This window comes from Pseudopodoces humilis, chromosome 9 (genome assembly GCF_049639895.1).
Source record: "Pseudopodoces humilis isolate 2021_Gansu_Grassland_sample_001 chromosome 9, ASM4963989v1, whole genome shotgun sequence".
Taxonomy (NCBI): Eukaryota; Metazoa; Chordata; class Aves; order Passeriformes; family Paridae; genus Pseudopodoces; species Pseudopodoces humilis.
The window spans coordinates 29,621,126-29,644,757 of NC_142208.1; the positions used below are offsets into that span (position 1 = coordinate 29,621,126).

The window sequence follows — 23,632 nt, forward strand, 5'->3', positions numbered from 1 at the left end:
GCTGTTGTGAGCTCTCCAGAGTCCAGAGCCTGCCCAGAGTTTCTATACCTGCCTAGCTTTGTTTACATCAAATACAACTTAGGTCAAAGCTTGGCAAGGCTAAAATATTAAGCTCATATTTATACTAGTTATAAATACAGAAAATCTTTATAAGGAATCATTACCCCACCTTTAATGCCTGTTCCTTGAAGAATTGCAGAGCGTAAGCAAATATCTCAAGTGCTTTGACTTTTTTGCCATTTGCAGCTGTCAGGTCTGTCTCCATGGTAAGATTCTACATGAAAGAAAATAACTGGAAGTTATTAAAAGAAAAAGGCAAACATCAAATTAATTCCCACTGCTTGAGGACAGCGAACTCCTCATTATTCACCTGATTAGGAAAAAGTGACAAAACCATTCTGAAGAGGATTTAACTCATCACTTGAATTTCCTGGAGCATGACACTTTGCTGCTTATTTTAAACTTTGTTTTTGAACACTTACCATGCCTACAGAGAACTGCAGGCAGAGAAATAAATATGGACTAAATATTAAACAATCGCAATAGATGCATCTGCAAATAACTGCAATAAAGTTTAACATGCAAGATAGTGAATCCAAGTTAAGAGTTAAAATTACAGATTTTTTGTTTCCCACCAACAGATGAAACCAGAAAACACCTCAAAACAGAAAGTACTGGCTGATTCCCAAAGCTCTAGAATGGATTAAAGACAAAAACACAATCAGTAGGAATCATGTCAAATTAACAGCCTGACTAGCCCTTGCAGCTCTGAGAACGAATTCTGGGTGAATTTGCTCGGCTGCTCTAGAGCTCAGCCTGGCTCTTGTATCCCATTTCTGCTGACCACATTTATTGAACAAACCAACCCCACGCAGTCTCCCCAGACAAGACATGAAGCTCTAAGCAAAGAAGATCCTGAACTTTTAAGATCTACAAGGAAGGATGACAGTTGCCAAATGCAGTGAGAAACAATATATGAATCATAATGGTAACTGAAGAGTTTAATTTACTCATTTTACTCTCTAAAGGTAGAGATTCTTCACTTCTAGTTGACAAAAATTTAGTAGTGTTCAGAGGAAAACAACTTGAGTAGCAAACACAGGTTGGATATTACTTACACCAGTGGTATGCAGCTTCATCTTAAACTTTTCAAAATACAACCAGTGCTTTGATTCAGTGGGATCCAAGTCATGGTAGAAGTCTCTTGCTGCATAGCCAAAGCTATGGAACTTTCTCTCTGGTGTTAGGAGAATAGTGGTTGGGGTCTTCTGATTGGAAACACCCGGATCTCCACCTTCCCATCGTCTGGCCAAAAAGTGAAACAGCTCCAGTAAGTGATGCTCAAGGTTAGAGCAGCAGGAAAAAACAAGTGTATCATGAGAAAAAACACTCTGGTGGCAAATTGCACATATTGTTTTTCCCTCCAAAGATAGTAATTTCAAACCTTATAATAGCAAAATCATGTGGTTTTATTCCCACCTAAGAAAAAGGAGTGCAATTTTCATTTCAGGTAATTCAACACATTTTTGTGGTTAGTGTATAATTCTTAAGGATATATCACACTCAGACAAGAACACAGGTTCCCTGAAGTAAGCCATACACAATTAAGGAAACAGTTTTGTACTTAAAATTTCTACCTAAGCCAACGCATGTAATAAATATTGTAGAGAAAAGAAATTAAATCAGTAATTATCCAAAAACACTACTAATAAAAACCCAAATATGGCCTTTCCAATTGTGATTCAGACTTCATGAATGGTTACTTCCAAGGGATTTTTTTCCCATTTTGAATTATGGACCTGCTTAAGTCATCTAACATCACCATGGGAAGGTTGGTTAAACTCCATTTCTGCCCCAGAATATTCTGTGAAACAAGACAAGCCAGTTCAACCAACATTTGATCATGTGCTTCATTTCCTAGACACCTGAAACTCAGGCACCCATGCCTGCAGATGCTCAGCTCTCTGCACTGCACTTTCTACTCATGTGAAGTTGATGGATTTTAAGTTTCAAATTCCCAAAATGCTGTACAAGTTTTAAACTATCAAAAATGAAGCAGACTTCCCTGACCTCCAAGGATCTTAAAGGCAGCAAAGTATTTCTGTGACTACTGCTGAATGAAACTATCCTATCTCATGAAGACTGTGAAGGTATCTTTCAGGGATACCCATTAAAGTATTAAGGGGAAAGTAACCCAAAACTGCTTTCACAGAATGGATAAGGAAATAAATAAGGAAATAAATAAGAACACTGAATATGGGAACACCCAGCAGCAGGAACTGAAGGGGGGCATGGCAGGACAAAAAGGTCAGACAGTAGAAAGTTGTAGAAACAGCTGTGAGCATTCCCGTCTCCTCATTTCTCCATCACAAAAAAAGGCAGAATGGAAGAAATTCACATTACTGTTCCTCCCCCCACCATATACAAGTACTTTCTGTATGAGAAACAAACATTTACCAGAAAACATTTTCTTAAAAAGGCATCAGTGGAAAATCTGTTTATGCTCTCAGACATAATCATAACACAGCTCAAACAGGAGCCAAGTTAAGATCACACAGGCAACTGCATTCATTATTAAACTACACGTCGATTGCTTTTTCTAAAGATAGCAAAACGCACTTTCAGAACATACTCCTGCCAAAGCCCTCGTTCTGAAGCATAAAAAATCTGCCTTGCTCTGTGGTAGCTGTTTATGTGACACAGGAAGAGTATGCAGAAAAAATAATTTCCATTTAACTCTCAGAAACAGTTGAATCCATTGAAAATTAATTGACCTCCAGACCAAGGCAGAAAACTGACACAGAAAACTGCAATCTAAGGGTTTGGTACTTGGCAAAGCAACAAGGAATGGCATCTTGTGAAGTGCTGGGACCCCTTCAGACCATTCCACTGGATCACACAGAGCAAAATCTTTTTTTGCAAAAGCAGCAGCGAGTAACATATCTGAGCTTGCTTCAGTGCAGAGGACAATTCCACTGCTCTGAAAGCAGAAACAGCGTGATGAAGAGTGGAATGATTTCCACATTCATCCACTTGAAAAAACTTTCCTAAGTCTGCCTGGCTCTGCTGCTCAGCCCCTGAGCTATGATCAGCTGGCAAGGGCTCTGCTCCAGGTCATTTCTTCTAACCTGCTGCTAGAAATGCACTTGGTCAACTCCAAAATCTTTGAGTAGGTGTTACAGCAAACATATGGTTCCAATGTGAAGAAGCCGGGATCTCACAGCTCATGAACAGAAAACACTGCTATTCCACCAGATTGTTAAATCCCACACACCCGCTGCAAGCAGAGAGGAGACAGACTGATACCGTGTTTGCTTGGAATCATTAATGATTCATTCTGAGTCACTGGTGGGAAATGCCATAAATAGGCTGTGGCTAATAACAATGCTGCTTTGTTTTTCATTACGGCCAGGCACATTTTCTCTTTCCGGAATAAGCACGCTTAAGGTGCAGTTTAAATCATGACAAATTTATGTTTAGTGCTGCGGGATGAAATTTTCAAAGCCACCTGGAGAATTGGATGTTCGCTTCCTGATGAGTTTCTGATGGAAAGTGCACACAGTAATTGCTCAGCACATTGTAAAGCCCTCGGCTTGTATTACTGTTCAGTCTCACAAAGGACAGTAAGGAAAGAGAAGGGGAAGCATAACTCTACCATTTGCAATCAGAGATTTAAAAATACCCCTTTGTGATGTTTTTCTAGAGAGAAGCAGATGCAAAAGCATGGGAATGGTAACTTTTGGCTGTAGCACTCTTGCCAGGTGCAGCCCTTGCCTCACTCCAGTTAGGGGTGGATTTCAGTCAGCAGGACTAGGGCTAAAGGAAACTTTCATTTGCAGTTTCCTTTCATGGTATCAATACAGGCAAAATAATGGCAATAATTAGGGAAAAGAAAAAGGAAATGCCTATCAAAAGCATAAACCTGTACAAGCCAGAATTGCTCTGAATGCTTGGGGAATATTTCTGCAGTGCAGAACCACAGTTAAAAAAACTATTCAAACAGAACCAAGGTAGATTTCTTTCAAATGCAAACATATGAGTTCGTAGGCTAAAGTGGAGCATCTGAACAGAAATATAAACAACATTGACTTGTTTATAGCCACAGAGCACCTAACTCTATACTAGAAGTGAAAATAGAGATACAAGAGTCAGTGAGGAAAGAAGCACGAGGTTATACGAAGGTTAGAGAAATGCCCTTACTCACACTTCAATCTGGCTAAGTCAGACCAAGGAGTGACTTCTGCAGAGTGATGAGAATTTGATCCAGAGCTGCAGCACCACAATCAAGGAAATGAAACACTGGAGTCATCAAAATGCAGCTGAATGCCACAGCAGCGTGTATGCAGAAAAACGGCAAGTGTGTGTCTCCCAATAATTACAGTCAAACAGGGATAGGGGAAAAACCTGAAGTTGCACTGAAAGGAGATCACATTCTCCCTCCTTCCAAAGCCAGACTGCAATTTGTTTCATAGCCACAAGCATTTTTTTCATTTATTCTTCTCCATTTGTGAAATACTCCCATTCAGCTGGATGTTATCTAGCCAGTAGCCAAAACATCTGTAACTTCATGTAAGTGCATATAAGTCAAGAGGATTTTTTCAGAGCAGTGTAATATTTCATGTACTCCCTCCAAATGAGATGCTATTAACTACTACAGCAGCAAATTTTCCGTGTGGCTTTGGCACTGCCCTGCTCACTGAAGGGCTGAGCTCATGGCCAGGCAGTTCTGATGCTTTTCCTCCAGTCTCAAGTTATGCTGCAAACAGCATTCACTGTAACACATTCACTCTGCCAAAAGAATCTGAACCACAGCTACCTGTAACAGAAGCTGGGGGCAACCCTCAGGAGCTGTCAGTACTACCTAAAATTGATAAAACAGTAACCAGTGTTTTGCAATCAAAGTGAAGTCATTCACTGAACATTTACAAACCCACACCCAACTCCAAACATGCTGAGATGAGTGAGGCCACTCATACATTTAAAGATAAATGTATGCTTGAAGAACTTTGTTCAGTCAGTGCTTATGAACTCTTTTTTTTTTTTTTTTAAGCATTGGGCATCACAGCAAATAAACACACACAGTCAAAAACATGACTTTATTTGCCTCCTAAAAAGTATCATGGCACTGCTGGCACTACACTCAAACCTGGTGCTGAAGCCCTGTGTGTTTTCTCTTCTCCAAAGTAGGACCTCCTAAATAAACCCATCTTACCCTTTTAGAGAAAAGCAGCTTTATTAAAAGGCAGTCAGAAATCTAAGTATCTGGAAAGGATCAACACTAAGGAGGGAAGGTGGAAAAAAATGTTAAGAAGCAGAGGACCATGCATAACTGCTACGCTTTATTTTAATGTCAACATTCTTAAGTGCCAGAGGGAAGTTACATTTACTCTGCTGAAATATTTGTAAGTTATCCTATATGTAAGCCTCACTATATACAGAGTTTGAGCCCCTTAGTACCTTCTGAACTACTGAAGACTTTTCTCAATAAACACACCATTCTTTAAACTGAATTTCATTATTTCATGAGTATTAATATATAAATATATATAAAAATATTACATATATCATTTGATAAGTCTGTTTTAACTATATCATGCCAAAATCCTTCCCAGACAGAAATATCTATTTAAAAAAAAAATTTAATCATTCTTGGTATTAAAATACTTTGCACTGCTTGAAATACCTGCTGGAAATATGCATGCAACACCACCCCCCCCAAAAAAATAAAGTTCCCCCCCTCTAGTTGGAAACACATGAAGTAATTTATTTAATTTCTTTCAACATCAATATCTCATATCATAACTACAGAAGTCTGAAATCACATGCTGTCATTATTGTACAAGGAAGAAAATGTCGTGTTTTGAGCCACAAGTAGCAAAATGTTAATTAAGATTTGGAATATACTCTCAGCACCTGCATTTCAGTGTCCCAGTGAGTGACAGCAGGAATCCTGGTGAGGAGAGTCTGATCTGTAATGTGAATCCAACAGCAAAAGCAGGTCCTAAGGTAAAACTCAAGTCCAAGGAACTTCAAGGACTTCCACAGAAACAGCAGTGATTTCACACATCTAAAATATCTGCAGAGTTTATAGGAACAACATGGAGTTGTTCTAAACACAATTTAGGCTTGCTCAGATGATGTTTTCCCTTTTTCCATCCAACTTCTTTAAGAACTTTAATTACTTGCTGCCAAAAGAGACTAGGAATTGATAAACATGGGTTCCAATTTGCCCACCCTGAGAGCTGTCTGGGACAGCAACACAAGGCGTGTCCTTTGATTTCCAGCCTGATTCACCTTCCTGTGCTACTCAGAGAACAAGAGATGGCTGAAATGCAGAAAATACTTGCAAAGCATTACTTGTCCATCCTACAAATGGTAGATGATATCTGTGCAACTGGATGGCAGAACACCATTCCTAAATTTACCTCCCTTTAGACAGTATTTCAAATCCCTCAGCTGCAGTACATCTTTGAAGTACTTTGCAGCCATGCACAAACCAACTATGCAGACTGACTGCACAATCAATAGTGTCTGCTGAGATTTAGGGAGCTGCATTCAACTTCCACCTTTGCTTAGAAAAATGCAGTATATCACACTGGACTGCAGCAAATTAGCCTTTTTGACCTTTTGTTCTCAGCATTACAGCACAGTACCTACTTCTGTAACAGCAGCATTGTTTAGAAGAATCTTTGTGGCTGAGCTTTTCATATATACTTTATGTCTAAAATTATCTATTTCTTTCTCTTGTTACAATATAGTCATTTAAAATAAATTTTAATAAGAATTGTATATCTTTTAAGTTATTTATAACTTTTAAAAAAATGATATAAAATATTTAACAATGGTTTGCAGGGAAAACCTTTCAGGTAGCTGCCATAACAGTTTTTGCATTTGTGACTGCATAGACTTATATTGTGCTGATTTAATCAAGAAATAAAAAAAATAAAAAGAAACTCCCTACATTACAGCACCTAAAGCCAGTCCTTTACATACATATGTACAGACAGATTTCACATCAAACCTTCATTTTCACATTCATGCCTTTTGATTGCTTATTTCCCAATATCAATGGATCATTATCATAGACTTGATTCAGATTTAATGCTACAAAAATTAAATCAGGCAAACAAACTCCAAGCACAAGTAAGCAGGTGCTGTACACCCAACTATACACAGTGTGATTCCAGGGGATACCGTGACCCTTAGAAAATCAGTCTCTGAGATAAGGGCATCCTGATTTAATTATTAACTCTGCTCCCTGAACAATTCTGAATACTCAGATTCCTCCTTTTACTCTGTCATCATCTAAACTCAGCAAAATAAGAGAGGGGATGTGCTCCCATTGACTACTAAAGCAAATCAGAATATAGTCAGATGTAACAAAAAGTCATAACCATGAGGAATCTGCACACTGTGATAATGCCAGGCAATTCCAGACACTTCTGGCTCCTGTAGAAAATATCTATGGCTACTGCAGGCAACCCATGTTATCACAGTCACAAACTAAATGCTGCATTGCAGCCCTTACCTCATTACATGAATACATTCTGGCTCCTTGGTGAAGCTGTAGGCGTAGCCACTGGATGTTGTGCCAAAATCAATAGCCACAACAACAAGAAATAACTGTTCTACAGCATCGTCTGCATCAGAGTCCTTCTGTTAAACAGCAGAAGCAAATAGACACCAAGTCACTGACCAGAATCATTGTAACCTGTCAGAAGTCCTGCTCTGCAACACCTGCATATCTCCTCAGTGAAAATGAGGACTTGCCTAAATTTGCCTCTGTGACCAAAGCTGACACCAGAAAGCTGCACATTCCAATGGAACTGGAAATTCAATACATGACTCAACATATATGCTAGAGACTTTCATATATCTTTTTCTAATCAAAGCTTCCTTCATATTCATTTTTGGAATACTTCTTATCCTGTATTATTAAAACTTAAGGGTTTGGGGCTGGTTTGTGTTGGTTTTTTTCTTGAACTGATCAACTAGAGTATGTCCATCAATGTGATGTATTTGGGACTTACTTGGTGGTTTTAGGAGTTAACAATATCAAAAGTATGAACATGAAATGTAGTATTTCTATTACCATTCAAAAATAACAGAGACAAACCCGCCTAAAATACACCAATAAGGCTGATATCCCATCTTATAAAGAAGAATTTATATGACAACTATTTATCCAGCACTACATGCTGCACTCCTCCTGTCTGTGCTAGAATGTGGGAAGTTGTTCAGCTGCTTATGATGAATTTGAATCCTTCTCCCTGCCTTTACCTGTAATCCTGCAATCCCTGAAAAGCACAGTCAAGGGCAATATGCTCCAGACCCTTCACCAGACTTGCTGCCCTAAATCCACCAGGGCTGCCCAGCCTGCACTCCCAGAAACAGTTTGAAGCAACTGTTGCTATCCTTCACAAAGGAGCTGCCACATGGTCTCACTCTATGGACAGTGTTCCACCATACTCCTCACAGATCTCTGTTAATTCCACACCTCCCACCTCCTGCACATTTCTATTGTATCATCCCTACATTTTCCAAGATCACTCCATATACCTCCTACTTGAAATGGAGAAACAAGAGCAGTAAGTTTTTGCCTCCAACCATAAAAGACTTGTTTGGATTCTCCTAATAAAGTTTTTCAACTTGCACAATGTCTTCCTCGAAGAGTTTAAGGAGCAAATCTAAGTGAAATATGACGTAATTCATCAGTACGATGGAAGTAAAAGAGGAATTTCAAGAGTAGAGAAAAAAGGGAATAAGAGCAAAAAACTATGAGAGAGAGCACTGGAAATCCTGAAGATAGGTTTTTGCACAATTCTGAACTCGCATCAGAAAGCTAAAGCAGGAGGCTGACAAGGATAAAAACGTGTTCTGAACACAATCCCTTGCAATAACATGAAATACACTGCATGTACTGTGCTACAAATTATACAGGTGATCTTAAGAACAGGTGGAAGTTAGTTTTAATAGGAGTTTACCAACAAAATCAACATGATGTACAAGAGATTAAAACACACTACCTATGGGACATGCTCTTAGCTCTAAAAGCTTTCAGAATTTATTTTCCTTAAGAAATAAAACAAATTAGCTCTATTTTGAGCTTCTACCTCTCTCGGAGCAGATTCTTTTCTCTGAGAATCTGGGTTTTACTGTTGAGTACCCTATATATTCTTTTTTTCTGAAAAGAAGAAGACTTTTCAGGGACTGCCTAAACAAATCAGTTGTAAAGACAGGGCAGACCTTGGGAACCCTAAGCATCAAGAAGCCCCTGTGGTTTGATATAAAAATATGTAGTCTACGAGTTTAGCAAATGAAAAACAGCAAAAACAGGAGCCCAATGAAAGGAATCAGAGCTCTGTCAACAACTCCAGCGTGACAAAAATCTCACTTAATACCATGGATAGCATAAAGGGAATCAGTATAGAGGAAATGACAACTCTAAAGAAATTATGCCCCACCAAACAGGCAGGAGAAGGTAATGTAAGCATGCAGTGTATGTTAAGAGTGAATTTCTTACCACAATGTGTGATGGAGACAATGGAGTTATTCCAGGGTCTCCCAAACTTTTGGCTGGTGATGAGTAAGCAGATGTGGAAACTGCATCTAAAAGGAAACAAACACCCATCAGTGTCAGCAAGCAGAATGAGTAGATACAACAGTTACTTTGCATACTGCTAAACTGTTTTCCAGCTGTAAAGAATCTGCTAAACGCAAAGCAAATTCCACAGCTGCTATCTAAAACACATGTTTTGCCTTTAAAACATGCTAAGACACAACTGCTGTTTTGGTTTTAAAATGTTTGTCTGACCTTCATGACTATTACCATTCTTCTATTACATTGCCATGTACAATCTTAAAAGTCTTCCTAAATATATTCAAAAATCATAGATGGTACGAGGAGCTTGAGCACTACACACTGCCTAGGATTTAAACGTATGAATGCAGAAACTAAACACAAGATGTGAGAACCAAAAAGACAGACCCATTTACAAGAAAAAGAGGAGTTGGGAGCAATTGGAGAAAACAGGGAAAGTTGCAATTTGTCCATCCTGAGCCTTTATTCTGAAACTTTCCCAATACTGTCTGTTTTTATCCTTCACTACACTCTTCACTGGAACATCTTGCAGCTGTTAATACTACTGCAGGACAGAATCCAGCTGGGAAAAAGGAAAGCATTATTAACAAGTCATCAAAGAAATATTTCTACCCGGCATAAAATTCTAAAACTTCACTTAAAGGCACAGACCAAGTGAGTGACAAATACTGTAATGCACTATTTTTCTTTTTCTTTCATTTACACCATTGATGACAGAAAAGGAAATGGCTTAAAACAATTAAGCACTGATGGCTTAGATGGATTTATATAATCTGTACTCTTACAAAGAATGCAATAGTTTATCAAAATAGAATGGAGAAAAGGTACCACACACCACGTCCATGCTCATACCCCTCTGCTCCAAAATTTAAGCCCTGCATGCTTACTATGTTCTCTTCCACAGAATACAAGCTACAATTAGATGTAAAGCAGAAAGATGCAAGAGGCCTCTGAACATTAATAACTAAATAATAAATAATATATTTCAATGTAATTTTATCACTCACTTGGATGCGTCACACATTTAGTCATAGCATGTAATTCCTACACATGACAATTCAGAGAATCACTCTGAGGTGACACTGGAGCTGCTCTCCAAGACCTTAGAATTACATAGGGAAGAGCTGTAATCAAATATGTGGGGTTTTTTTCCCAGGGAAGATTAAAAAACCCTGCAGTGGGCGAGTAAGAAATAATTTGCCCATAGGGAAAAAAAAGTCTTCCTCCAAATCTTAATATTGCTCTTGTAACTGAATTTATTTCTTGAAGTTATAACAAGTATGTTCAGCCTGATTTTCAGAAGCATTTGCAGAAGCACAGTATTTGCATTTCCTACACAAATTCTCCAGGAATATATTAAATTACTCCTCTTGCGGTGAAGTACAAAAAGTCACAGGCCAAATGCGACAAGCACAAAATCTGCTCAGTTCATTAAGATATCTTTGGAACAGACAGATGCTGCTATCAGCCTCCTTTGTGCAATTTTTGCCTCTTAATTTTTGCACCAGCAACATGCTATTTATTTCAGAATTGAAGAAAAGTATTTCAATACAGAAAAAAAAAAGAAAATTACTAACAAAATATATTCCTTGCATCCCTGCTATCATTCCTGGCTGGATCAGAACCAGTACTTCCTGAGCAGACCAGGACATTGCAACACAAACTCAGCACCTTTGGAAACAGGCACTTTACACACACTTAGGATGTTGATTTGAAGCACAAAATGCAGACACCAAACCATGTATTTTTAGTGTTTCACTTTGCCACTAATTCTTTTGGTTACCTGTTTCGGCACTCATGTTTCAGAGATGTGCTGGAGCAGGTCCAGAGGAGGCCACAGAGAAGATCAGAGGGCTGGAGCACCCCTGGTGTGGAGACAGGCTGGGAGAGAAGGCTCCAGGGAGAGCTTAGAGCACCTTCCAGTACCTAAAGGGGGCCTACAAAAGAGTCACAGAGGGATATTTTACAAGGGCATGTCACGACAGCACAAAGGGTAAGGGCTTTAAAATGAAAAAGGGTAAATTTCCATCAGACATCAGGATGAAATTCTTTGCTGTGATGGTGGAAATGCACTGGCAGAGGTTGTCCAGAGAAGCTGTGGCTGCCCCATCCCTGCAAGTGCTCAAAGCCAGGTTGGAGGGGGCTTGGAACAACCTGGTCTAGTGAAGGTGTCCCTGCCCATGGCAGGGGGTTGAAATAAGATGATCTTTAAGGACCTTTCCAACCCCCAAAACCATTCGGTGTTTCTAAGATGCATTTTCCAACCTGTCTTCAGCTATCAGCCTTGAAAAGTTATTTATATCTCAGTATGCAACTCAGAAAATTCTGTGTGACAGGATACACATTTTGGTATCTCAGAGAGCAGCAAATAAATACTCAGAGCAATATTCACATCCATCCAATGGAACCACTCACTTGGGTGGTGTCCAACCAAGAACTGATTCAAGTTAATTAATAAAAAAGACCCTTCCAAACCCATGGCATCCTGCACTGCAAACACCCAGCTAAATAAAATTCTACATCCTGGATCTAATGTCAAAATTTCTCAACAGATAGTGAAATCACTGTTAAAAGCAAATGAAATTAGGATATTTGTAACATTGTACTGTCTACCCCATCTGAACTGCAAGGTGTTAAAATATATTTGTCCAAGTGGGAACTTTCATATTTTGTTGAGTTAGTGTTTCCTTTGTGAAAAAAATGTGCATGTGTAACAATTTTTACAGCTGTGTTCTGAAGAGCAGTAAATGCATGGATATTCCAGGACATTTAAAAATCCCTTATCTCTAAAGCACGGTGATTGGTTCATCTGACAGAAACAAAAGCAGCTGTTCCAAACCAGAGAAAAGGAAAAGAGTTACAAGGAACCTGATTTGCAATCATGAAGCTGAAAAATTATGCCTAGACTGTCCTGGATAGGATCAGGGTATTTGGAACAGTTCTTGAAAGCAGAATGACTTATTATGGCTTCTGCAACAAAAAAACATAAGTAATGTTCTACATAGGTCAAGTTCCAGCTTTATCTCCATGTTTACTAAGGATCTTTATCTCTGTCAAACTACCTGCTATGACAAAAAAACACCTAAACAGTATGCATTAAATAAACACTTAAATTATTGCCAATTTACACACCAAATACAATGGAGGAATCTGATTTAAAATCCAAACAAAATAAGTCATCAAACCGGTATTTAAAATAATCTTTTTTTTTCTAAATACGGTGCAAACTTCTTGAATAAAAATTTTTATATTTATTTCTGATATTAATGTTAATCTGGAACATGGCCTGGGTAATTTAAAAAAATGTGTACAGACTAAATTTGAACACATTAGGATTTCTGACTTCAGTCCTAACCTAAGCAATTGGCAAAGAACACCTTGTGCATTTTAAAGGGGATCAGAAGCTGAAGGGAAAACAGAGAAGGCTCCCATTTTCAGACTTTGGGGATTTTTTCAGCAGTTCAAAAGGCCCTGATTTGCAGATTCCCAAACTAAATTATAGAACTGGTGAAATTATGAGATCAGAAGATTCTCTGATTATTAATCAGAGAATTAATTATTCTATTGTATTAATAATGCAATCATGTCCATTATCACATTAGCTCCAATTGCTGGTTTAGCAGATTTAATATAAGTTATTCCTGCTTTTCATCTGAACAGATGCAAGAGTTTATTTTCTGTAGCCTCCTGCAATGCCTAATCTGTTTAGCTCTTTCAGATTTCAGTAAATGACCAGCAACACTGTAGATTTTTGACAAAATGAAATGAAGGATTAACCTTTAAGTGTCAAAGAATGCAGAGACTTAAACACAGTCCAGAACATTTATAAAAACTTTGCTGATGCAGTGTGGATATTTCACTGATTGTGTGTTCAGTTGAATCTGATTTTCTGATAGACCTGGAGAGCAGGACCAAGGTCATTATTTAATTAGAAAGATCAGTTAATGGCAGCTTGAAGGCCATCAGTCTGTCCTGAGTATTTGAGAGGCCCTGCCACACATTGCTATTCAGAACCGGATAAATGAACTTGGGGGAACTACTAAAAAAGCCAGACATGGACAAATACAGTCCAGAAAAATCAGTTTTGAGCCAGCAGCTTAAAGAAGGTGAGTGCTGGACCTCCCAGTCACAAGCCACTAAGGTGGTACTCAAAAAAATCAGCAGCCACACAAAATCTTCTCTTTTCTATTAAATATTTAATCTGTATATAATTTACCTACATAAGGCATCCATAAAATTTTCTGCTTCACATATTATGGAACTTTGCTCATCTCCCCAGTGAAGCAAATGCCAGAGCAGTGGATTCTGCCTAACAGAAAGTTCTCTGCAACCCAAGCGCCACAAACAATGGATAAGCTAAAGTGGGCTTTGTCTCCAGTTAGAATTTATCAGGACAAGTGTAACAGGAACCTGGGAATCAGGGCGTGGGGCTTTGCAGCATAATGCCCAGAAATGCTGTCACTCCAGGGAAGGGGGGACATTTCTAAATGTACTTCATGTCACCAGTTCTATACCTTCTTTAAAAAAAGAAGAAATAAGGATTCAAGCCCCAAGTCTGCCATGAGAAACCATTTCAGGCACATTCTGCACAATTTTAGAGTGATGGCTACTAAAGCGAAGGTTTCATCAGAGAAGCTGCACTTTCCAAACCTTCTCAGACCTCACTCCCATGTGACTGCATCTCCTACAGCTGATTCACAAATCAAAGAATAAGCCAAGGAGCATCACTATGATATCACCTCTGTAAGAACATGCCTGGACATCAGTGTGCATGTTATATCCCAATCAACACAAGTTAATTTATATTCCTATCCTGACTCAGCAGCCACAAATCCAACAGGAACTCTTCCCACAATTTTCTGAATCAACAACAGGATCAATACCATTCCCCATTTCAAATCCCAGTTCCAGTATTTTAGTAAGTGCTTTCACAATAAAGACACCAGTGCTTCCCAGCACAGCCTATTCCAGGCTCTCCCAAACTGCCAGCTGAGAATGGCTGCAGGACCACCCTGGCTCAAAAGGAAAGCTGCAATAACTCTTTTGCATTTGTGAAATTCACATCCCCTGTTCCAAATGCCAAATCACCCGAGCACTCAGCTATTTGTGGGCTGATGGACCAGGAGCACTGGGGAAGTTGGGATGCATCAGACCTACTAAAAATGTCACTATTGCAGCTGATCTTTGTGGCTACAATAAATCCATTTTAACTGAATTCACCATGAACACACTGATCATTTCACAAATCAAACACTTGCACATATCTCATGGCCATTTATCTGGAATTTCCAGCCATCCAGCATGTGGCAAAGGTGACTGCTGCTATGTGTAGATACACTGCTGTGCTTTCAGCCAGGTTGCTGGTAATACCAGAATCTTAGCCAAATTCTTTATTTCCAGTTCAGGTACTATATCTGGATTTAAAGTTTAGGAAAAAAGAAGGATGTACTGAACCAAACATGAGTATAGAGAAGCCAACAGGCAAAAAAATAATGGAATAAACCCATTATTTTTCATTCAGAAGATTATAACCTTTTGAGCATCAAAATAATTTTGACACAAGCAAACCTTCCAAATGATGTTTGCACAAGAAAAGAAGGGTTTACCATATTGCTATTAGCTGGCAACTGCTGCACTGATGAAGAAAACCTTATTCAGCTTTTCCTATTGCTGAGATTTTCCTCTGCATTAAGCACAAATGTCAGGGCTTCCAAATGTAATGTGACAACCTAGAGCACTTTCCTGTAAATACAAAGATGGCCTTTTAAAACAATTACAGAACAATAAAAAAGAGGTGGAGAGAAGCAAATAGAAAAAAAAATCAATTAAAATATTCTTATGCATAATAAAAAGATCCCATATTTCATACCAGAAGTAAGAACCTTCTGTTTCTACTGAAACCAAAGGCACCACTGTTATGACCATCAATGGAATTAGAGCTCTTTGTTTTAAAATGCCAGTAGGCATCCAGCTGGTTTGGTGAAGACTGCAATACACTTCTCTTCCATGAATACAGCCATAGCTAATCTCTGATACAAATCCAAGTTTCCTGATACCCTTTCATAATATCTGGTCCCCTGAAGAACTGGAATTCATTGCACTGATACCAATTAGAGCACAAGGATTTCCTAAGTAAAAAAAAAAATAAATTGCCCAATACTTTCCATAGAATTCTAAAAATAAGACATGTTTGTCATTACAACTTTGACCTTTTCCATTTATTGCTTTTATATTGTCTCCCATCATGATTATGCTTTGACGAGAGGAATTACATTTTTACTACACTATGAATGCTTTCTCAGGTAATTTTAAGATTTTACCATTATTGTTAAGAGTATCAAAAACCAACCCCAGTTTCATCCCATCATCCACTCTGTGGACAATATGCATTTTCCTGAGCCTCAGCAGCAAAGGGACTCCAAAAGATGCCACCAATTTTCTGTGAACTTAATTTGAGATGAAAGCAACACGCAAGAACTCGCAATAACCTTCTGAAAATGCCACATGGGTTATGTTCACTTTTCCTCTATTTGACAGGACATAGGCTTTACCTACATTTGATCTGACCTCACTAATGCTTGGTAAGATGGACTAAAGCTGAGCAATCACACTTCCCTGCACTGAGTCTGTAATGCCCCAGCAGGTCCTCACCCACAGCTAAGTCTGCCCTTAAGCTGCCTTCCACTCAAACCCTTTCACCATCTATACCATAAAGTCTCAAATCCAGCTCCACCCTGAATGACCTGAGAGTTTTCCAGCTTCTGTTATCATTCAGCTCCCTTTTCCCTCCCACTTCCTTCCCCATCCCCTGATGCGCTTCCAGCGTCCTTAAAACCTGCCCCAGAGCTTGGGGTTAGGGGAACTCACCAGCAGTGCCCTGCAGTGATCCCTCTCTTCCCACATTCCAGCTCTTCCACAGCCATGCACCACTGCCAGGAGAGACAACTCTGATCCTGGTTTACCTGTTGCAGAAGGCAGACTACATGTTGTGATACAGGTGGGTTAAAAACAGATTGGGCAACTGAGAGTGGTAAAAGACAATTCTCTGTGATCTTCTCAAATATTCCCCAATGCACTTCTGTAATAGACACCTTCAGTGTCTAACTTCTCTTCCTTCAATAAGCTCTTCTTTGAAATTGCTTCCTTCACACTTTGCACTATTTGCCTCTGAGCAAGCACTGTCCTCCTGTACCTCTCACCTTCTCCCTCGTTGCATCCAGAACACGCAAGGAACAGAAAACCAAACACAAGATGTACAGAACTTAGGTCCTGTGAAAAGACACCTTCCTGGAAAAGGCTTCCTGCTGCTTCTCCTTCATCACCATGTCTGTCTTCATCTACCTCCTCTACTTGGTTCACTGCAAGGTTGTCAGAAATGGTACTAATAAGATTATGCTCTAATTCCCAGGACCATACTCATAAAACAGAACATTTGTGATGTTAATCACTCTCTTTGAGAAAAATACCATTTCCCAGCTCAAACTGGACTGGTTCACCACTTTTTGTTTTTAAAAAAGATAATAAAAATATTACAGTTATAAGCCTGTTTTACTACAACTTTCTATATAAGAACCATCTCAAGATGTAATTGTATCCTGAAAAGAATGCAATCCTACCTTTCTCAATCAAGATAGTCAAAGGAATATTTCTTAAAGAACTAGAATCACTATTCAGCTTTTCAGACTGTGCATCCAGCACACAGGAATAAGAATTTGGGGGGGCATTTGTTTACTTAGAAGGCAAAAAGGTGATTTAGTTTTCAAGCATTTCTAGATTCTAACTGTATCTTGCAAAGCATGAAGCTGGGTGAAAGTAGTGACACCTTTTTCTTAAAACATGAATTGGGAAAAAAATTTGAATATGTTTGTCTTCATTTTGACAATCTTCTGGAAGGCTGAACATGATTCACACATTTATAGAGTCTTGACAAGAGAAAACCAACCACTCTCTTCAATTCACAGGAAAAAAAAAAAAGGATAAGCAGGGGGCAGGGTAAAAAGAAAAGCCAAACTAGAATAGCCATTACTTATAGCAGTCAGCGTGAGTGATGCTGTAGATAATAATTCCCTTCATATTTTTCAAGGGTATTAAACCAAATTTTGTTCAGAGACGAAAAAATAAAAGAATTGTGACAAAACTGCAAAAATTTGTATCACATGTCACAAGTCATTAGCAAAGTCATCTATGAAACCAGTCTATGGCTATTGATTTAGCTTCTGAGTAACGTTTCATTGCTGTATCAAAAAACAGATTCTCTTTCTTTTTATTTGATGGTCTTGAAAACACATAGTTACCAGGCTTAAAGGAAAGGTTAAAGAAAAAATACCTTATGAGAAAAGAAATTACCTGATTACTATTTGTAGAGTAGATCACAAAATCATGCAGTCACCAACCAAAGTCCACTTGCAGAGGTTTTTATACTAACATCCATCAGGGTTATGTTCAAGTGCCACGACAGCGCATCCACAGAGACCAACCAGAAAACCAACTGCAAATTTACACTGTCACGGTGACAAGCCCCTGGCACAACCTTCAAAGGAGTTCCTGTGGCTAAAATCATAACAGGAGCGTAGCTGAGTAAGCAAGAGAGCTCCTACAAAAGGTTGATTTTTGAATGCAGCACTTCCATAGTGACAAGACTGAAAGCTTTTGTAAATGGCATGCCCTGCCGTTCTGATTACTGCGAGTGCTCTGCTCAGGTATCCATGGAAACTTGAGAAATAGATGTTAAATTTGTTGGATCTGTTTGGCACCAGGAAATGGGACTAGTTGCCAGTCAGCCCAGTCTAACCACAGGTATTTTGATCTTTAATCATGGAGAAGGTATCAAGAGTCCTCAAATGATGATGAAACCCACCAAATGGTCACTTTTCCCAAACAACGGCAAAAGGAGGAGGCAAGGATGCACTGAAGAACTGTTATTTTAATGGTGTTATTATCTCTTGAGAGAGAAAAATATCCCAATCCCTGTAACGAGGAAAGAGACACTCAAATGTTCACTCTTCCAATCTCACAGGGAACAGGAAAAAAAAGAAAGCATGGATACAAATGCACAGAACCTCCTAGGAACAGGTGGACATAGAGTAATCAGGACTGTAAAACCCTTTGAAAGAAACTGCTTTAACCCTAGAGACAGTCCTGAAAAGCACTGAGAACTAGGGATGTATCCAGAAATGGATAAATTGAAATTGCCCTCCCAGATCATTCCCTCCAGGAGAAGGAAGTAGCAAAGGGAGAAAAATTTATCTTTGCCTCCTTCCCCAAGGAAACTAGTGAAGATTGCCCAATCTCCCACAATAGGAACTTATTTTCTTCAGAGAGAGAATGCAGATTAACTCCCTCAGATGACATGGAATTGCTATTACTGAACTGCATTCACATCCACACTTTTCTGGACTCCAACTGATAATGATTACTAGAAATCTCAATACTCCTCAGAAACTGCATCTGCAGAGCACAGCCTCAAGAGTGTTGAGTTAAAAGCTAAAAGCAAAAATCTTCTCCAGGTCTCCCATTCTTGCAAATTTAGGTGCCCTTGGAACTGACACATGTGCCCAGAGCCTGCAAATCTGTAACAGCAGAGCTCCCGATGTGGGCCAGGGAGCACCCAGTGACTCACAGGGAGTGGAGAGCAGTGAGCCAGGGCTGGGGAGCACCAACACAGCTCACAAAGCCACTCTGCTGTCCTTGACACACCCTCGTGCAGTCCTGAGTGAAGAACAAAGCCATTCTAGGCTTTCTGGCCATCATATTCTGGGGAGTTCCGTGTATTTGTTTGCTTACTGCTTAGAACTGACTGCATTTTCCTCTTCATTTACATGAAAATGTTTCTCAAATCCCTCTGAGACAGCCTTTGAAGGAATTTCCTGTTTTAATACTGATTACTGACACAGATCACCACTGCCATACTAATTTTAAAACACTGCAAAGTCACTGTTTTAATAGAAGTTATGGTAAAATTTTAAACTCGCATTTGTTTATTTTAATGCATTATCACTGTGATTCTTAACAGCCAGCACATGGGCCAGAGCTGACACATTTTGAATAATGAAAGCTGTGGAATGTTTTTCAGTATCAAAAATGTGCCTGGTCACTGAGAAAAGGCAGATTGGATGTAATGACCCAGGAGCCAGGACACTTGTCACAGTGAGGAAGATGAAGCCTGCAGATCTGTCACAGGCATTTCAGATCACCGAGGTGCCTTGGCAGCAGCATCCCCTCAGTGCAACACCAACATCTGTGACCTTACAGCACCAAACAGCTGCACACTCTGCAGTGGAACATCTGTGAAACAAGTGTACCATTTACAGCCATGGCTGATGCACTTCAGAGCTCATCCTGGTAACAGAGTCCAAGTCCTCCTGGCACCTCTCTCACCACTGCAGAAACACCAAACTGATGCAGCCTGGAGCTTCACCCACCCTGGTTTTCAACCAGCCAGGCTGTTTAAGTAGAAACGTGACAAGTGCCATACAGAAGCTGAGAAATTATGTAATGATAGACAAAGATTTCACTGAAGTTGCATAAGGAAAATATCAACAGCTAGTTCACTTAAGGAAAATAAAAAAAGGAACAGATGCAAACTCCTCAAAAAGGTCATGCTGCTTCATACCAAATTAAGGTCATGACTGTTCTCATTCTCCTAATCGAAAGTAGCATTGTTTGCATGCACTGTTTTTTATTCCTTTCCCATTTTCCATTATCATTTACTGGGAGCCAGCACAGCTTTTTTAAATATCAAAAAAAGCCAATTTGTTTCTCCACAATACCTACAGACTAAAACAGCCACAGGGAGAAGTTTCTAAAACCATAAATGGTGTGCTCTTTGAAGTCAAATACTTGTGAAATCCCATCTGACACATCGTCAAAAGGCAGAACCAATTCAGGTACAGAAAACTGACACAATGGGACCTTTTAATATTATTGTTTTAAAGTAAAAAGTATATTCTGAAGATTTCTTTTAAGAAAGGGATGGTTGCTTTGTGCATTTACAGAGAGAACAGGTGAAGTCATAGTAGAGGGGAGGGAAAAGGAATTAATCCCCTGGAACAGCTTAGAAGAATAAGTAACTGGAAATTTTAAAATATTTGACCAGATCTGTAACTTTAAAAGGAAAGAAGAAAAGAAATCTAAACTTAATTGCAACAGCAGATATGATATCCAGAAGGGGCCTAAAAAAATTCAACAGCATTGCCATGAAAGTGGGAGAAGTTGGCCATGGCAGGTCACATCAGCTCAACCAACAAAAGAAGCATTTGGCAGGAAAGAGCACAAGATGAGACACCAGTCAAGTCCCATATAACCCAAACCACCAATGACAGAGTGAGAAAGCAAAACATATCCTAAACCCTGACATGTTCATGAAGGGATTGGGTCTTTTCTAGCTGAGGCAGCATTCTGGTCTTGCTGCACAGCGCTAGCGTTCCAGAGGCTGCCCTAACTTGAGCTGACATCCAAGGCTGCAGCATCCTCTTCCAGCTCCTGGTGACACCTGCATTTGGCAGAAACACTGGTCACTCCCTGTGGACCAGGATAAAGCCCCTTTACCCAGAAATGCACCAGCTGAAAATGCCTCTGGACAGAACAGACCTCCTGGGGCCTCTCTACAGCTGACTGAAGCTTTGGGGAGACTTTGCAGGTACAGAGCAGGGCATGTCTGCTGAACACCAACTGCTGTCCCCATGGGAATGAACTAAACATTCACACTGAAAGCTTACAGGGTGCCTATCATAAATGAAAACTTGTCAGCTCAACCAGCATTACCCAATTATAAGCCAAAGGCTTTAAAAATGCCAAAAATCAGTATAATTAGAAGCTTTACATGCAATAGCTCCTGGGTATGAACAATTTCACTAACCAAGCTGCAGATACCGCAGTGCTGTGCTAAGTGAAGCTATAAAGATGATGGGCAGGCACTGCATACAGCATTCAGCTATTTTACATACAGACATTTCTTTTACATATTGTACTGTGCTGCAAGAAGTGGCTGCAGCTTCAATGCTGTCAATATAACATGCACTAAATCACAGTTTATCCCTGAAGCCTTTTTTCCCTCTGGCAGCCTCAGCATTCCAGTGCATGGAAAGAATATAAAGATTCCTGGCATCACAAATCATTGTTTTACTACCTGGTCTTCTGTCTTCTAAGCAAATCCTTCCTGCACAGATTCTCCCTCTGCCGCAAGTTACTTCATTTCAGTGTTGCACTGCACCAACCTTGCAACTTGGCAGAAAACAAAACATGATACCCTGTCATCTAAAGATAAATGAATCTGTCAGTCTATTCTTCCCTTTGTCAGCTGCATACTGTAAAATTATTACAGGTTACTTCAAACCAAACAGACATAGGAGACTTCATTTAGGAAGAACTGAGAGAACATTCAGATGTGGGGAGGGGGAAGAAGCCAGTAGAGCATCTTGAAGATTCAACTAGTTTCTAAGTAGTGATTTCTGGTTTAGTTTGGGGTTTTTAATGGACACTTTATGATTCTTTTATTGCATTTACAATGAAATTACGCTATGTCATTCAGAATGTTCCTCAAATCCTACTATCATCAAACTTAAGCTTTTAAGTTTCCCCATACGTTTCTGCCAGCACCGTTGGCTCAGCATTACAGTTTCCTCAAGCCTTTGCAGCATACAGTGCGGAAGAAGGCATGGAGAGATGGAATGAAATCAGGCTGAGTCTGCATTTCCCTTAGGGTTATTCACCCATATCATTTGTATCCTAGGAACCCTCTTCCCTCCCCCAACTCCCTTCCCACACAAGGAGAGACCACCCCGTCCCACAAAGGCTGTGCTGTTTTTATCAGGCGCAGTGTAACCCCAAACGGATGAAAACCACAGCATCCTTGTTTCAGGCAAAACCAAGATTCAGCTCAGCTCGAGTCAAGTTTGCAGAATCGGAGACATGTGGCCCCCTTAACATGGTAAAACAGCACCGGCGCGGGTTCCCCCATCCCTGCACCTCGCTGGGAGCTCCCCGGTCCCCGGGGCTGCGCCAGGATGCTCAGGCGCTCAGCCCAGACAGCGCTGTCTCACCCACCCGGCTGCCAGGTCTTTCTTTTCCAGTGCATCGGGCTTCTCGCTATACACGGGTGCTGCCTCTGTGTCAGCAGCAGCTCCTGAGCTCCAGTCCGAGCCCTCCTCCCTCCGGCCGCTGGTGAGAAAGGGAGAGACCCCGAGCCGCGGGGAGGTGGGAGCCACAAAGGCCCGTCCGGCGGGGATGCCGCACCCGCCGCAGCGCCCCGGCGCCGGCCAGGCAGGGCGGCCGCCCCGCCTCGCCCCCGCCCGGCCGTGCCGCCGCATTGTTTTGTCACCTGGGTCCCCCCGCGGTGCGGCGGCGGCTCCCGGGACCGCACGGGATGGAGGAGCAGCGGCGCTGCCCGGCGGGCGGGGGTTCCGCGGGCTGCGCTCCGCACCGAGCCGCCGCCTCGGCCGGCCCTGCCCGCGGGGCATCCCCCGAGCCCGGGCACCGCGGGGCCGCCGGCCCTGCCCTGCCCCGCCCCGCCTGCGCGGCCACAGCCGGGACATTGTCCGCCGCCTCCCGCCTCCCCGGGCTCCGGACGGGGCTCCCTCCCGCTCCGGATCGTTTAACCCCGTGAGCCGCGGCCGGGCCGTGCCGCGCCCGCCGCCGGCAGCGCTCCTGCATTGCGGCGGGGCCCCCCTCACCTGCGGCACCGCTCTCCGCCTCCGACATGGCCCGGGCCCGCCGCGCTCCCGGGGCACGGGCCGGCGGCGGAGCTTCACTGCCCACCCCGGGGGAGGCTCCGCTGCTCGCTCGAGTCCCCGCCCCGCTGCGCCTTCCTGCGGCCGGTGCGGAGCCGAGGGGAAGAGGCTGCGCGCCCGGGCCGGCGCTGACGGGCTTCCCGCGCCGGCTGCGGGGCTGCGCCGCCCCTCCCCGCCCGCTCCCGCAGCCGCACAAGGAAGGCACCGGCGGGGGGGCCGCCTGCGAGGGGCGGCCCGGCCCCAGATGCGGATTTCACGGCCGCTGAAGCGGAAAGCCCTCCGCGGTGACAGCCGTAGAAAGAGA

General features: G+C 41.3%; 1 protein-coding gene across 1 annotated transcript in view; it reads right to left on the reverse strand.

Moving 5' to 3' along the window:
• The window catches only part of HSPA12A (heat shock protein family A (Hsp70) member 12A), a 52,822-nt gene extending 29,413 nt beyond the window's left edge, over window positions 1-23,409 (reverse strand). The window contains exons 1-6 of the mRNA XM_005520772.3: window positions 23,272-23,409; window positions 11,385-11,538; window positions 9,524-9,609; window positions 7,529-7,656; window positions 1,119-1,305; window positions 170-274 (exon numbers count right to left, since the gene is read on the reverse strand). Of these exons, the coding sequence (XP_005520829.2) occupies window positions 170-274; window positions 1,119-1,305; window positions 7,529-7,656; window positions 9,524-9,609; window positions 11,385-11,400 (522 nt within the window). The 5' untranslated portion in view covers window positions 11,401-11,538; window positions 23,272-23,409. The remainder of the gene's footprint in view (window positions 1-169; window positions 275-1,118; window positions 1,306-7,528; window positions 7,657-9,523; window positions 9,610-11,384; window positions 11,539-23,271) is intronic.
• Window positions 23,410-23,632: the final 223 nt, after the last annotated feature.